General features: G+C 39.8%; 1 protein-coding gene across 2 annotated transcripts in view; it reads right to left on the bottom strand.

The window, feature by feature from the left end:
• Nucleotides 1-3,144: 3,144 nt before the first annotated feature.
• The window catches only part of LOC110066812 (receptor-type tyrosine-protein phosphatase S-like), an 81,271-nt gene continuing 69,771 nt past the window's right edge, over nt 3,145-14,644 (bottom strand). For both annotated transcript variants that reach the window (XM_089287519.1, XM_089287520.1), the window contains 12 exons: nt 13,664-13,761; nt 12,584-12,703; nt 11,534-11,697; nt 9,346-9,481; nt 8,797-8,946; nt 8,034-8,124; nt 7,215-7,291; nt 6,942-7,076; nt 6,698-6,826; nt 6,389-6,540; nt 5,504-5,639; nt 3,145-4,796 (listed from right to left, as the gene is read on the bottom strand). In XM_089287519.1, the coding sequence (XP_089143645.1) occupies nt 4,722-4,796; nt 5,504-5,639; nt 6,389-6,540; nt 6,698-6,826; nt 6,942-7,076; nt 7,215-7,291; nt 8,034-8,124; nt 8,797-8,946; nt 9,346-9,481; nt 11,534-11,697; nt 12,584-12,703; nt 13,664-13,761 (1,463 nt within the window). In that variant the 3' untranslated portion in view covers nt 3,145-4,721. The remainder of the gene's footprint in view (nt 4,797-5,503; nt 5,640-6,388; nt 6,541-6,697; nt 6,827-6,941; nt 7,077-7,214; nt 7,292-8,033; nt 8,125-8,796; nt 8,947-9,345; nt 9,482-11,533; nt 11,698-12,583; nt 12,704-13,663; nt 13,762-14,644) is intronic.

Below are 14,644 nucleotides of genomic sequence, written 5' to 3'. Positions count from 1 at the left end.
AAAATTCTAGGGACAGCATTTTGTGCCTGAGCTGTTAGGTAGGCGTGAAATTGGTCTCCCTTCAGCAGGGGCGAAAACAAGTGAATTGATCGCAAAGCAGGCTTGGTATGTTAAAAAAAAAAATTCTAGGGAAGGCATTTTCTGCTTAAGCTGTTAGGTAGGCGTGAAATTGCTCTCCTCTCAGCAGGAGCAAAAACAAATGAATTGATTGCAAAGCACGTGGACACGAGATTGTTTGTTCTCGTTTATACATGTATTGTGTAACATTAGTTACGACCGGTCAGTAAAAAACATGGACTGCAATCGGACTGCAGTCGCGAGGCCGCATTTAGTCCGCAGTCCCCATTTTTATACCTGAGTCCGGTCGCGTTTTTATGCCCAGTCCGTAATGCTTAGTCCTGGTTTGTATAGGAAATCATACGGTTTTTCTCGTTCAATTTGGAATTAATTTGCACGAGTGAGTTTTTCAAAAAGCTGAAATTGCACGAGCCGCTTCGGCGAATGCAATTTCACCTTTTTGAAAAACTCACAACTGCAAATTAATTCCAAATTGAACGAGAAAAACCGTATGATTACTTATTAATAATACAAACATGAAAACATTCGCGTGGAGAAGGTGCCGGAAGATATTTCTTGAAGTCATTTTTTCTCATTCGAGAAAACTTTTTTTCAAAGTTTCCGCACAAAATTTTCTTCATCATTTTGCGTGATATACTTGGCTTAGAAAATTTCTTATTTTCTTTCAGCCAATCATAATCCAGAATTACGATGTGTAATTTGTACTATTTTGCACTGGTGTTACTTTTTGCACTGCACTGCACTGTACTCAACCAATTAGAATCGAGTAATTTTTTCATGTATATTATTATATACATTAACCTGCGAAGTCCGTAGTCTGCAGTCCGCAGTCCCCAGTGCGTGTTTTATACTGACCGTACAAATTGACACCAACCATGTTTGTTCCGTCGGTATGTGAGACGACGTGCTTTTAGTACCAAAACTAGGACAATTATCTTGTTACGAACACGACTTTGAATCGTCCTGGCTTTGGGGTAACTGCTACAGGGCATTTTTACTTCCGAAACAATGAAACGGAGGATATGTTGGTGTACCAAAGCAACCCTGTGGGAGTTGAACTCATTTCCTATGTAGACACTTTCGTTGGGTGGTTTACGTTACATAGTTTGTGCACAGAAATCTAGGCCAGCGAAGTAAAACTCATTTCCTCCTTTGATTTATTCAGCAGAAAGCAGCATTGGTTTCCGCCGAAGAGAAGAGGCAACAAAACACGCAGCCAAACTACAGCTTTGTGTTCGTACGAAAAGTCGTACACCGTTTCGTGAAGACATGTCTGCAAGGTTTTTAAATGCCATTAACACCCGCCATTAACACTGACTTCGAAATTTAAATAAACAACTTATCCGCTACAGTCTTCAATAAACTGCCTCGAAAAGTCGTACATATTTCGTGAAGACATGGCTACAAGGTTTTTAAACGCCATTAACAGACTTCGAACTTTAAATAAACAACTTCAGTATCCGCTTCAGTCCACAATAAGCTTCCTCGACACTCGAAAGTCCGCAATTTTTTTTTTTTTTTGGAGGCGGAGGGGAACAAATTGGTGTCCCCAGATAGATTCATAGATCTCGAATTTTTCTGCATTACGCGATTAGAACTGCGTTCAGTCGAAAGCAATTAACCCTTTTGTAACACAGTGTAACACAGTGCAAGATCAAAGACTAGCTAAGACTGCTCATAATACAATGTACAGTCAGTCAATGCATCATTCAGCTTTAAAACGACATCACTGAACAATATTAAAGGAGTCTCAGCTGAACCTTTAGAAGTAAAAGCCCTTGAAGTGCCCGCTTATTGCAGGTTTTGTGTAACAAAATGGCTTAATATTGGTGTCCGCGTCCGCTTAACAGAGGTGTCCGCTGAATGCAGGTTTATTTTACAGTAAATGTGCAAAGAAAATTTAGGGACTCGAGCTGGTGTCCACTCAATAGAGGGTGTCCGCTTAATATGGGGTCCGCTTAATACAGGTTTCACTGTACACGAAGAAGGCTCTGGAACCGGAACTATAGTAATACATTCTCCTTGTGGATGCAATAATGAAAGAAGTATAGGTGATCGTACGAAAGCCAGTGCAATTAAGGATTTATACTACGAGTGATATTGGGAAATTCTCTCAAAATTGTACGAGCTTTTTATACGATTACTCATTTATTGTGTGACTGAGAAAATTGCGAACGCGTGCACGGGGTTAATTTGCACTGCACTGTGGATTAAGAATTAACGATAAATTGTCTTGCTCTCAGCCAATCACAATAATGTAATTTTCTCAGTCATGAAACAAACGGCGCTTATCGTCTCCCGCTCAAGAGTTCTTCCAAGCGTAAACACGATACGAGCCAGGTATTAAACCGGTATTAATTCCTAATAGGTTTTCTCGGCTTCGTGTGCGAAGTTATTTGAGGTGTGCTGTCAAACTGTAAATTCATCTAGAGCCCACCTCAGATTTTTTTTTTCAACATTTTGCCTCATTAGCATACGTGAAAAGGCAACATTTTCAGATACTGATTGCCTCCAATCACATTTAGAGCTTGTGAAAGTATAAATTGGTGACAGTTTTAGCTCTTGGGATGTAATAATAAGAGTTATTGACTCCAAAACACTGCAAAGTTTCTGGGTGACAAGGACGTTATTCCAGAGGCTTTATATAATACCCTATTTTGTGTGATCTAAATCCAACAAAATTTATCTTCGTCAGTTCGCTATATTGAAAACACCTTTATTGTGAAATTCGGAAGACGTTTCAGCTGCCCAAAGCAAGTAGAAAACCTTGAAAGTTGCGAAACTCGAGAAGTAGCGATTTAAAAAGGAAGACAAGAGAGTTCGAGATCTTTGAGAGTCCTTATGCTGTTATGCTGACGGACTCACGATAAAAAATAATCTTGTACCTCTAGCTAGCATTGAGTAACAAATGCCGTGCAGCGAGTCGTTGCTCTACCAAGCTACCCCTCAATCAAACCGTTTACCCGTCCATGTAACAGCGCCCAAGCTGATAGTCCATACACATCGCTAGAAGCGCAGCACCTCCCAAAATACATTTCGCAATACTGCAATTGATTATACAATGACTTGTTGTAAGCATATTTTATTTGCTTCCTCTCTCCTAGAAAATCTAGAGCTACCCTTGCAACAAAACAGTCGTAAAACTTAGGTGACTATCTGAGAGATTTCATGATTGACAATGTGATCCTCTTACCAAACGAGAACCAAACTGGTCTAAATACAGAAGTATATAATACAGTGGAACCTCCACCGACACACAGGCACTAAATGACGGGCACCTGTACCTGACGTTGCCCTATATTGTTAGCTTTCTGCAGTGGCCTCTTTCCGTAGGCGGACACTACTTCTGCTGTCAAGGGTACCTGCTTACGAGGAGGTTCGAGTGTATTCGTCTTTAAGTCATGGCTTCAAGAAAGGACACCAGACCATGACTGCGAAGGTGTGGACGAGCTATGTCAAGATCTAAAACTCTTAATACATGCATTATAGTTAACAGAATTCACTAACGAGATATCAAAGCAATTTCTGCTTGGTGATCAATTGCCATATTCCCATGACTACAATTCTAATTATGTATGCACATTATGAAAAGAAATTCGATAATTCGAACGGCACAAATCTAATGAGACAAAGCATGTTCACCTCGTCTTTTAATCAATTAAGATGGCTCAAAGTACGAAGCAGCATTTTGGACATAAAACAAACCTGATTAACGGCCCAATTTTTAAACAACTCATTTTCTCATACCCATTCACACCCTCAACAAGTCGTAGTTTCAGTACACTACGATAATTTACAAGTCCGTACGCTGCTTGCATCTTTTTAAAAACTGCAATATAAAAATAGACTGTTTGGCATATTTTTCTATCTACAACCACTTGATCAATGCAAGTGAACAATTGCTAAAAACGCGGAAGAGTTAAAATTCTTCATTCAAAAACAGCATTTACCTCCTGCTACCGGAACAACCTGTATCCCAATAGAAATAAAGTTAAATACTAAAGAAGCGAGTTGCTGTGAACAATAGGTTATACCATTTCCAAGCAACTCGCGTCTGCATATGCAGTATTGTTAAAAAAAAAATCCACCTTCACGTGAAATATTCACCTACGTTTACATCAACTACGCAACAAACATCTTCATAATGAAATGTTCACTTCTAAACATTCAAAATCAGTTGATCTCAGTCCATCTTTAGCATAGTGGTGCCAGGACCTCGTCGCCCCAGGCCTTTCCCTCCAGTGTTGTCTGTCCCGTGTTACCGGGTCTCAAATAATCAATGCATGCAATTTGCCACTGAAAAGGTTTTGCAGTACTCTTGTTATCAAATCAGCCGGAGGTACCTCTAATTAGTATTGACAGTAGGAATAGTACTGACATTAGATAATGAGTTTATTTTCACCTTTTTGGAACTTTTCGTGTACTATGATATGGCAAATGAACCTTTTCAGTTCACAACTCTATGAATACGTTAGAAAATTCTAGTAAAAGGTCTGGTGTGACGTCATATCCGACGCCAGACTACCTAGCAACAACTTCCACGACAGCGTGGGCTCAATCAACAGGCACTTGATTTAACCGGTAGCAGCCACAACGTGCTGCTAGACGAGAAACATTTCAGCCACCTAACACAGCTTTTCAAGTCACTTGAAGTTTGCGTAATCGCTGAAAGCATCCACAAACAATCGCACCATCTCGTAACAGAACTTGTATTGCTCCTGAAAAAGAGAAAACAGAATCGAAGCTTTAAATGAGTCCGCAGGATATCAATATACTGTCAAGCAGACAAGTTATGAAGGAAAAAAATTATAAAGAAGACTCGATCAGTCAGTTTGTATTTCTTGTGTAACTGAAATGTTCCTTTATTGTTTTAAATGGTTATTTTTATATTTCACTCAATTTAAGTGGCGGCCATTTTTCTACGTCCAAATTTGGCTCAAATCTTCTCTGAGCTTGTACTAACAAATAACAGTAAACAATCCTTGAGAATATAACATCTGATCAATTCACGGTTCCAAGCTAAGACTAAAGGTAGCCAAAAGCAAAAATGGCAACTCAGAATATTTTTGACACCCCATTTGATGGCTGTAAAAACGTTAATGCAACTTTCAGAGACTTCGTAAGCTTATTACGTGTAAAAGCGCTCTCAAAGACCCTGCCAAAAAGGGTAGGTTTTTGGTGTATGATGTGGGATCAAAGGTAAGCTGCAAAATCCCTTTATTAAGTGTCAGGGTACTAAGCACTACTTTGCTCAGTTGTGGACAATAAACGAACACTGTAAACAACACCTCTTAAAAATCCCAACTAGCGGAAGGCTAGTGGTTCTGTCTTATTGTGTCGACCTAGGACCTAACGCTTGTTTATATGATTAACACTGAGCAGAAATTTACTGTTGACCCACAGAGCGTCACGTGATGGTCCTTACCGCCGTCTGCACCATAAGAGGTCTCTGAGTACGCAGGCGCCGTACGGTCTGAAACATGTCGATTGTCCCGTCCAACTTGACTCGCTCAAGGGCTATATTAATGGCACAAAACGTTCCGGTACGACCGCTACCATCGCTGGAAAGAAAAAAGAGAGGAAGAGAGAAATTAAAACAAAACCGAGAATAGATCCACCTTATATAAGTTTTGAATTGAGTGACACGGAATTGCTTTAACATTGCTTTACTATGCTTTGTAATTAGTTTAAAACTGGCTCCAAAAAAACAATCGGATGGAAAATAAAAGCTAATCCTAACTTGGTCACACGCAGTTTTCAGTCTCCGACTTCTCCCTGGTTCATTTAACTGTTGTTACTCTCTATAACTATAGCTGCATTGTACGTTATTTGAAGATATATTGCACCTGGCAAAATATAACTAACTATCATATAGACACGAGGGTTTTACTGGAAAATAAACCTCGTAAAATTCATACGAACTACATACGGGACCCAAGTGGCGCATTTTCCAGGGATATTGATGACGTCATTTCTCGGTTTTTCACGTTTATTTGTGCAAACAGTCAGTGAAAATGGCGAGCTAAGCCTGCGCTGATCCTAAAAACTACTGTTTTTACCACTCGAAAATAAAATTCATATCTTTGCGCCGCCTTATAAGATCCTTTACACATTTTGCGTCATAGCTATTGCTCCTTACACTAATACAGAATATTAAAAAAAAAAATGTAAAAACTGTCACCCGTTTGGCAAAGATGTTTAACACCGGTTCGATGGCATTATGGCAGACGCAAATTAAACTCCCAGTTTTTTTTAATACACGAACATTTAGGTGACAAGAAATTCTCCAAGGTATTTTTAGAAGACATACCTGCAGTGTACGACTATTGGCCCGTTGCCTGTCTGTTGTTGTACCCTGGTAATACACTTCATCATATCAAAAAGCCCCACTCCATTCAAAGGAATTGAACGCTCTGCCCACTCCGTGAAATGGAAATGGAAAAGATTGCGAATTTCACCACTCTGTAGATAAACAAAATGAATTGAGATACATCAGTTTTAATTCACTTTTTAAAGATTTTTTTAGACTTAATATTGGTTCATGAAGCTGACACGAGGCAAATGGGAGAGGGAAGTCGCTGACAACACATACAAAACAATGATCCAAGCTCTACTTTACCTTTGTGTTAGTTATTTTCAGGTGTCTCCTGCAGAAGCCGTTTCTCAAATCCTCTGTCTCGACTTCAATCATCAACAAGCCATATACTATGAACTCTTCTTTGTGAGGCAAATAATTAGCGCATTGTCCCTGGAACAAAATAAGTTGACAGAAACAATCAGACAATGTCTACTAGATATCAGAAGAAAACCAAAAAACGCCTGGCACAAAGATACTATACGACAGAATTAAGATCAGCACAGACCTCTTCCTTTTCGCTAACTGTGGACAGCATCACAATAGAGAAGGCTTCGTATTCCCAGACCATACGCCAAAAATCTACCACAGTATTGTCCAACGGGGCCTGAGTGGCAATGAATGCTTCACGTTGTTGAAAACTCTAAAAAGAATGGACAACTGAGCTCTGACGTGGAAAAAACGAACGTGGTATTTAAGATGGAGGCTTCAAATATAATTAATACCAAGAAAATGTCAAAAACAATGAAAATACGTATAACTATCAATATTATCTACTCACATCAACAAAACTCGCATTGATGTAATCAGAGCCCACTAGTCCAGTATAAGGCCACAATTTCACTCTTGATCGATCAACTGCAGCAAAATTTGAGGAATTAAAAAGCACTATCAATAGTCTACATTGCAGAACCATTCAGCTTTAAACGTTCCGCGGATCTCTTGTCGCCTGGGCAAAGGGGTACCAGACAACCTGCTGTTTGGCGAACAGTTATTGGCCAGTTACGTTTCTACACTGAATACATAATATTTCTGTTTCAAGGTTCTAATTTTTGAGCTTGTGGGTGAAACTCAGCATGCACGAAGTAACTTTTTGCGCTAGCAGGTAACACTCGAGTGTGCGACTATTAAGATGAAACTTTCTAAGCAGATAGATCACTCATGCGGGACAGTATATGTTCAGACCATTTTGCTAAATGAAATTACGATTTCTTTCTAAAGGGAAAAAGGTTGAGGTTTCCCGTGAGTACCTGTCACCCATTTCCTCACAATTGCAACTGAACAGTAGTTCTGTGGATCTCTTATCTCGGTACCCAGCATTCCTTACTAACCGTATAGACAAGCCAACCAAAACCCATCACAACAGTTCCAAAACACTGCTGAGTTATGACCAATTGTGTTACGCTAGTTTGCATTTGCTGAACCTGGTAATTTGTTTGGGAAACCCACGTAACATGTACTAACCAATTTACAGGACAAACACGCATTTCTTCAGCCGTTTGAACCTTTTTTAACGGGTCGCCTGGTTTTGTCTGGTTGCTTAATTGAAATTTGTTTTGGTTGGCCGGAATAAACGTTTAGGTTTTAATGACAGGCTCACATGGAAGTATGGCAAATCTGTTCTTGGCTTTGTTTTCTGGCTGAGAAGCAACGATAAACGAGTCGCTATCGCAGTCACCGAGAGCAAGGTTCTGAAAAACACAACACAGTAAAATTACTTTCACAAGTGTAACGACATTCATATAAAACGGCATTCCAAGGAACCAATCAGTGGCAATTAAGACCACATAATTCAAGTATTTTATTAATAGAGGAACTCACTAATTCAAACACCTTTTAACATCTATAAAGGGTTGTCTTAATGAGGCATTACCAAAAAGTCATCGCTAAAATTTCATTCGTTTGGCACATGATACTTGTGAGGGAGTCTCCAATTAGGGCTTGTTTATATTAAGAAGAGTTTCCCTGGTAGGAGAGTAACTTTCTTCCCGTGCAATCTTGTACAGAGTGTTTATACGAAAAAAAAAAGGTCGTCACAAATTGGCCATGCTGGTTTCGAGTATGCTTTATTCGCAACTTGTCCCTGATGAGCGGGTCAACATATCTATTGTTTAAATGAAAACATGTTGGCTCCCCCACCCTGCTCCAGAGTCACCTTAACTCCTAAGCACGCGGACCTCCATCCACGTCACCCTAACTCCGAACAAAATTTGTGATTGTTCGTATAAACAGTTTGTAAGCTGCTATTTACAAAATGACAAGGCACGGAACATCTCTTGCCCGAGGTGGCTAGGTATGGAGGGTAACCCTCCTACCAGGAACAATTTTTCGCAATGTACACAGGCCCTCACACGAACACATACCTTGAATTGTGCTACCAGAAGTGAATCTCCACTGTCTGGATCTATGGTGTTCAAAATGCGTAGCTTCTCTGGCAATTCACGCACAACGAATTCTGTATCGCCACAAGTGACATACTCCATCAGAGCATCATGGATAAATATATACTGTGCCTGTGAAACAAGCAACAACTTAGTACGAGGGAAAGTCAAAGGCCAATATTATGTACACAATCGGAGTGATATCCTCATAAGATGGAGACTTTTGATCTTACGACTAAGGGACTTCTATAGTTACTAAGTATTCTGGGTGGAATTTTAACAACTATGGTCTTGTATTCCTACTTTATAATATTTTTTCTTCTTTTTTGTAAACTGAAGGTAAATCAAAGCGTGTGTGTGTGCGTTGTTGTTGTTGTTGCCATTCTTATACCAGATCAGGAATACAACTACGAAGAACAGAAGTAACGCAATTTTGCGTATTCTAAAAAAAAATATTCCGTCCATTAAATCCGTCGCACTAATCAAGAAATTTGTTAATTACAACCCAGGTCTCAATGTTTGCCGACATACCTCTGTTTGCACCATTGAGATTCTCTGTTGACGGATGTGGCAGACAAAACCGTAGATGTCTACCACCCCCTCAGCAGTTATTTGATCCAACATGGCGTCCAGCACAATGTATGTTCCGGTTCGTCCTACGCCAGCACTGGGCAGATAAATAACACAATAATAATAATAATAATAATAATAATAATAATAATAATAATAATAATAATAATAATAATAATAAAAGAGGAGTGTTTATTATGACAAAAACTAGAGCTAAGCTATAATAATGATATTATAATAATAATAATAATAATAATAATAATAATAATAATAACACCTAGTTCTTCTGTAACAACAACAGCTCCAGCATAGATAAGGTCATTGGTGTTAGTTATTCCTTCCGGGGCCATTTTTTTCAGTACTTGATTTACTTTCTTAACCTCTGCCTTTAACTTCTTTCTGTTGACCTTTCGCAGTGCTGGTAGCCGATCTCTTTCCTCCCACAGAGGGCATAACACTACCAGATGACACTACAATAAGAGCAATGGAAGAAAGTGAAGGGTACAAGTATCTAGGAGTGCTTGAGGCCAGCGACATGCTTCATGACCAAATGAAAGACAAAATCAGGAAAGAATACTTACGACGCGTTAAAAAAGTTGCCCGCTCGAAGTTGAACGGTTGAAACTTGATACAAGCCATAAACACCTGGGCAGTGTCACTCGTTAGATATGCAGGAGGAATACTTGAATGGAGGAAACAAGAACTTTGGGACCTAGATCGCAGAACAAGAAAATTGCTAACCATGAATGGAGGGTTCCATCCACGGGACTACGTGGCACGACTTTATGTGCCAAGGAAGGACGGAGGGAGAGGTTTGATATCCGTAGAGGATTGTGTCAATCAAGCAAAGATATCGCTAGAATGTTATGTCCAAACAAGCGAGGAAGAACTGTTAAAAGCCGTCAGGAGGGATGGGGACGAGAATAGAGAAACAGCTGCCAACTTTAAAGCGAGGAGAAGAACTGAAAATATTCAAGACTGGAAAGAAAAGTCGTTATATGGACAGTTTGCAAGACAGGGTGAAGAACAAAGAAGTGAGGAAACATGGACCTGGTTAAAAGAAGGAAAGCTCAAGAGAGAAACAGAAGCTCTTATCATTGCTGCACAAGATCAAGCAATACGAACAAACTATATTAAAACGATGGTTGACAAGTCACAGAATGACCCGAAATGTAGAATCTGTAAGCAGAGTAACGAGACCATTAGCCATATTGTAAGCTCGTGCTCGAAACTGGCACAAAAAGAATACAAAAGGAGACATGATAACGTGGCTAGAGCAATCCATTGGGACCTGTCAGGAAAATGTGGGTTTGAACGAAACGAGAGATGGTATGACCATGTTCCAGACAGTGTGCTTGAAAATGAGGATTACAAACTTCTATGGTACTTCAGTGTGAGAACAGACCATGAAATAGGGGCTAGGAGACCGGATTTGGTGATCATTGACAAGAGAGACAAGAGCTGTCAGATTATAGATATGGCAATTCCAGAGGATAATGGGGTGAGAGAGAAGGAAGATGAAAAAGTTGAAAAGTATCAAGATCCAGCAAGAGAAGTTCGAAAAATGTGGGGTGTGAGGACAAAGGTCATTCCAGTGGTAGTGGGAGCATTGGGATCAATACCACTGAGATTGAATGACAATCTGAGAACCATTGAGGTGGGCATTCCTGTTGGACTGATCCAGAGATGTACATTGTTGGGGTCGGCAAGAATTCTTAGAAAGGTGCTGGAGATGTAGAAAGAAGAGAAAAAGCAAACAAGGGGTGTTTCTTGGCTTCCCTAGGCAACTTGTTGTTGCCCGGAGCCAATGACAAAACCAGCTTCAATATCATCAATAGCTGTGCGAATCTTTAATAATAATAATCACCATCATCATCATCATCATCAATCCGCAGTGTCACCCATGAAGTGATCTCTAAACTCACATTACTTTCCTGGCATAGTCATATATTCTTAGCAGGATTTTAGTAAGTTTAAAACACATCTAAATAATACGGGGTGATGAAAAACAAAACTTGAAATGCGAGTGTGGATAACGAATTCTCGAATTTGAAGACATAAATCACAAGTTGTAAAGTCGGGCTCAGATTATGTTATAATCGGCTAAAATCTGTTCAAAGTGACGTCTTAAGTAGTAAAGTTCCCTTACCTGCAGTGGATCAAAATGGGCCCAGAATCCTCTGGCACAGACGCACGGACCTTGTTCAAGAAAGCAAGCAGTGAGGTGGCGTGAGTGGGGACCCCATGATCAGGCCATGCTGTGAAATGGTACTGTGTTACCTCACGAGCACGATACTCTGCTGTATCAGACGTCTAACATACAACAAGAAAATCAGCATTAACAAAACAAAAAGAACCCAGCTGACAAACTTTTCAAACTGTCAGGTAAAATTTAGAACACACCATGTAACTACGTGCAGAAAACATAAATCTGTCACCACACACGCGATCGAAATCGCTCCAATCGAAGATTTTATTCTGCATCTGCGTACACGTAAAACCATCCTTACAGTGCAACTACTCCGAACTACTCCGACCAAGGCTACTTAAGCAAATTCTTTGCCAATATTGACCGCTGGCAATTTAAAGATGATTTCCAGTCCGTACTGCGCACTCTCGAGTTTGTTTGCGTTTTTTGTTTTGTTTCATGTAAGACATCACAAAATGTAAACATTTCGCAACTACTTACATGAACTACATTCAGAGTTTCAAAACAACCGCCATTATGGATGCGAAGCGGTCGAAGCTTTATGCTTCGTTCTTCCTCATATCACGTGATGAAACAACTTCGCAGCTGTAAAAATCAATGAAGCTGTTGGAAAAAGAATTTGAAAGGCCTCAAAGACAAGGTATGTGGTTCGTAACGAATAACATCGATTCGCATTCCATCGAGTGAGACTTATAATGTTTATAAACATTAGGGTGCTGAGACTGCGCGGTACGGACTGGAAATCATCTTGAAAAGTTAAAGAATAGTTACTAATCAAAATGACCACAGATCTGTTGCCTTTGTAATGTACAGCTTGATTACATGGATAATTTGTTGAAAAACTATTGTTAACCTCCACCATTTTTATTCCTTAAATTTGTAGACAATTTTGTCGGGCGGCCTTGGTTAGAGTAGTCGCACTGTAAATTAAAGAAAACACCAGATGAAGAGCATTACGAAAGAAAATATGACAATTGAAGCCAGACTTACCATTTGAATAGTAAACTTTCTGACAACATAGTCAGCTAGTTCCTCTTCGTCACCAGGTGAAACCAACACAGGGCCATACATTTCTAGACTAGCGCTCGGCCAGTACTTCAAGCATTTGATCTGAACGTACGAATAAGAGTAAAAATAATAAATAGAGGAAACACGTATAAATCTATTTCCCCCTGCAAGAAGTTGTTTTATACACGAGCGGTTGGCCTTTTTATACAAGGGTGGACGTTGCAACTGAGCCGACAAGTTTTTGTTCCCCGCATTAATTATTATGCAAAAGAGCAATTCCCACAAGTTGTGGAAATCAACAATCTAATCAATTAGGAACTGAGAGGGTAAAACTGCTTTACTGTAATCATACTTGTGTGGTTATTACAGTGACTGCAAGGAGAGCTTAAACTTGGTATCTAAATTTTCCAACAGCATATTGTTTTACCATAAGGTAAAGCAATGCTTTCAATGGAATTGTCCAGGCTTAGCTGGTAGCAAATCGGTTTTTTTACCATCGAAGATTTCAGTAATGCTTCGTGTCAATACTATTCCATAACCTCATCCGTCTATCTAGCGCCCAAAAAAAAAAAACAAAGTCAGGTTATCTAAACTATTTTTCACCCTGAAGTAAACCAATGCATGGAAAAATACTTCCTACAGAGTGTAGCATCGTAGATGTTAAACATAGTGCAACTTCTCCCCTATTCTCCTAACACGACAAGTGTCCGACTTAATACGTATTCACTCAACTGACCAGCTGGTTGCTTAGTAACTCGGCTTTACTCAGCCAAGCGAAAAAAGTGTTTTGACACCATTTTAGTAGCTAAAGCTACAAATAGTTGCTAAGGTGATGGGTTTTCTTGTTCGTTCTCACTCAGTACAGTGGAACCTCAATTGGGACTGGGGAAATTAATTGGTTCGTCAAATCGAGGTTTGTTGTAGCGAGGTTCTGTTCCATACATTTCATTGTAACTTTCCCCGGGCTGAAGAATATCGTTCGTTATACCGTGGACTTTGTTGTATAGAAATTGGTTAAATTGAGGTTCCACTGTATTACAAAAAAAAAACATCTCTACTTACCCGTCCTCCCTCAACCATGTTTGTCACCATGACAATGACACAAACGCCTTGGTCCCAGACCGTCCGCCAAAACTCTCCAAACGAGTTAGCCACAGGACCTGAAACACATTTATTGCACGTGAATGAAAATGGTCTCTGTCAACGTTGCTATCTTCGATGGCCGGCTCGCTCTACATCCCAGTGTGATTTTCTCTCGCATATTGATTTTTGTTTAAGTGACAGATGTGAACCAACGCGGTGATTGTCAAGGACATTAAGATCGACGTTTTTCCTGTTTCCCGCAAACCGCAAACCTCAAAATGTGACGCGAGTCTGACCTTGCCGTCGCGTTTGACGTTTGAGGTTCAGGTTTTGAACGTCAAGGACACTGCCTGGAAGTAAGTGAATTACGGCAGAGTTTTTCACTAGTCTTAAAACCATTAAGCCATGTTTAAATCTCGATCAATCAGGGGTTTGTTTGATTCATTTGCGAGATTAAGAGAATTAACAACCACCTGTACGCATCCATTGCATCGTCGTAAACAAACATGGCGTCGCCTGTGATGCACGTGATTTGTTCTCAAAATACAACATTCCATACTTTTTACGAAGAAAATATATCATCCCATTTCCTGCTCAGTTCTGAGATGGCTTCCTTTCAATGGCTAACTGTGAAACACAACGTAATGCTTGCCACAGAGGTGGCGTCAATAAATCCAACAACTCCTCCAATCGGATTAAATCTAAATATCATTACGATTATGTTCATACGGCGAAGTTCGAACTTTCAACTGCTGGCAGACGTTTGCGGTTTGCAGTTAAAAGGAAACCCTGGATCTTCAGGTCTCTTAAACGAGCAAACAACACTTTTTAAGGACGGTTTCTAGAGCACATTTCGAAACACCAGGCGCTGACCAATAGACACATGGGCTCTGGGAACGAGATTGGGTTCCTCTAAAATGATGTCTATATTTATATGTAAAATAACGTTACGCAAAACTG

The sequence above is a fragment of the Orbicella faveolata genome, unplaced genomic scaffold (assembly GCF_042242905.1).
Source record: "Orbicella faveolata isolate gen_17 unplaced genomic scaffold, um_ofav_v1 contig_14, whole genome shotgun sequence".
NCBI classification, from domain to species: domain Eukaryota; kingdom Metazoa; phylum Cnidaria; class Anthozoa; order Scleractinia; family Merulinidae; genus Orbicella; species Orbicella faveolata.
The sequence above is the reverse complement of the archived record's forward strand: the minus strand, read 5'-3'. Positions and strand labels throughout refer to the sequence as shown.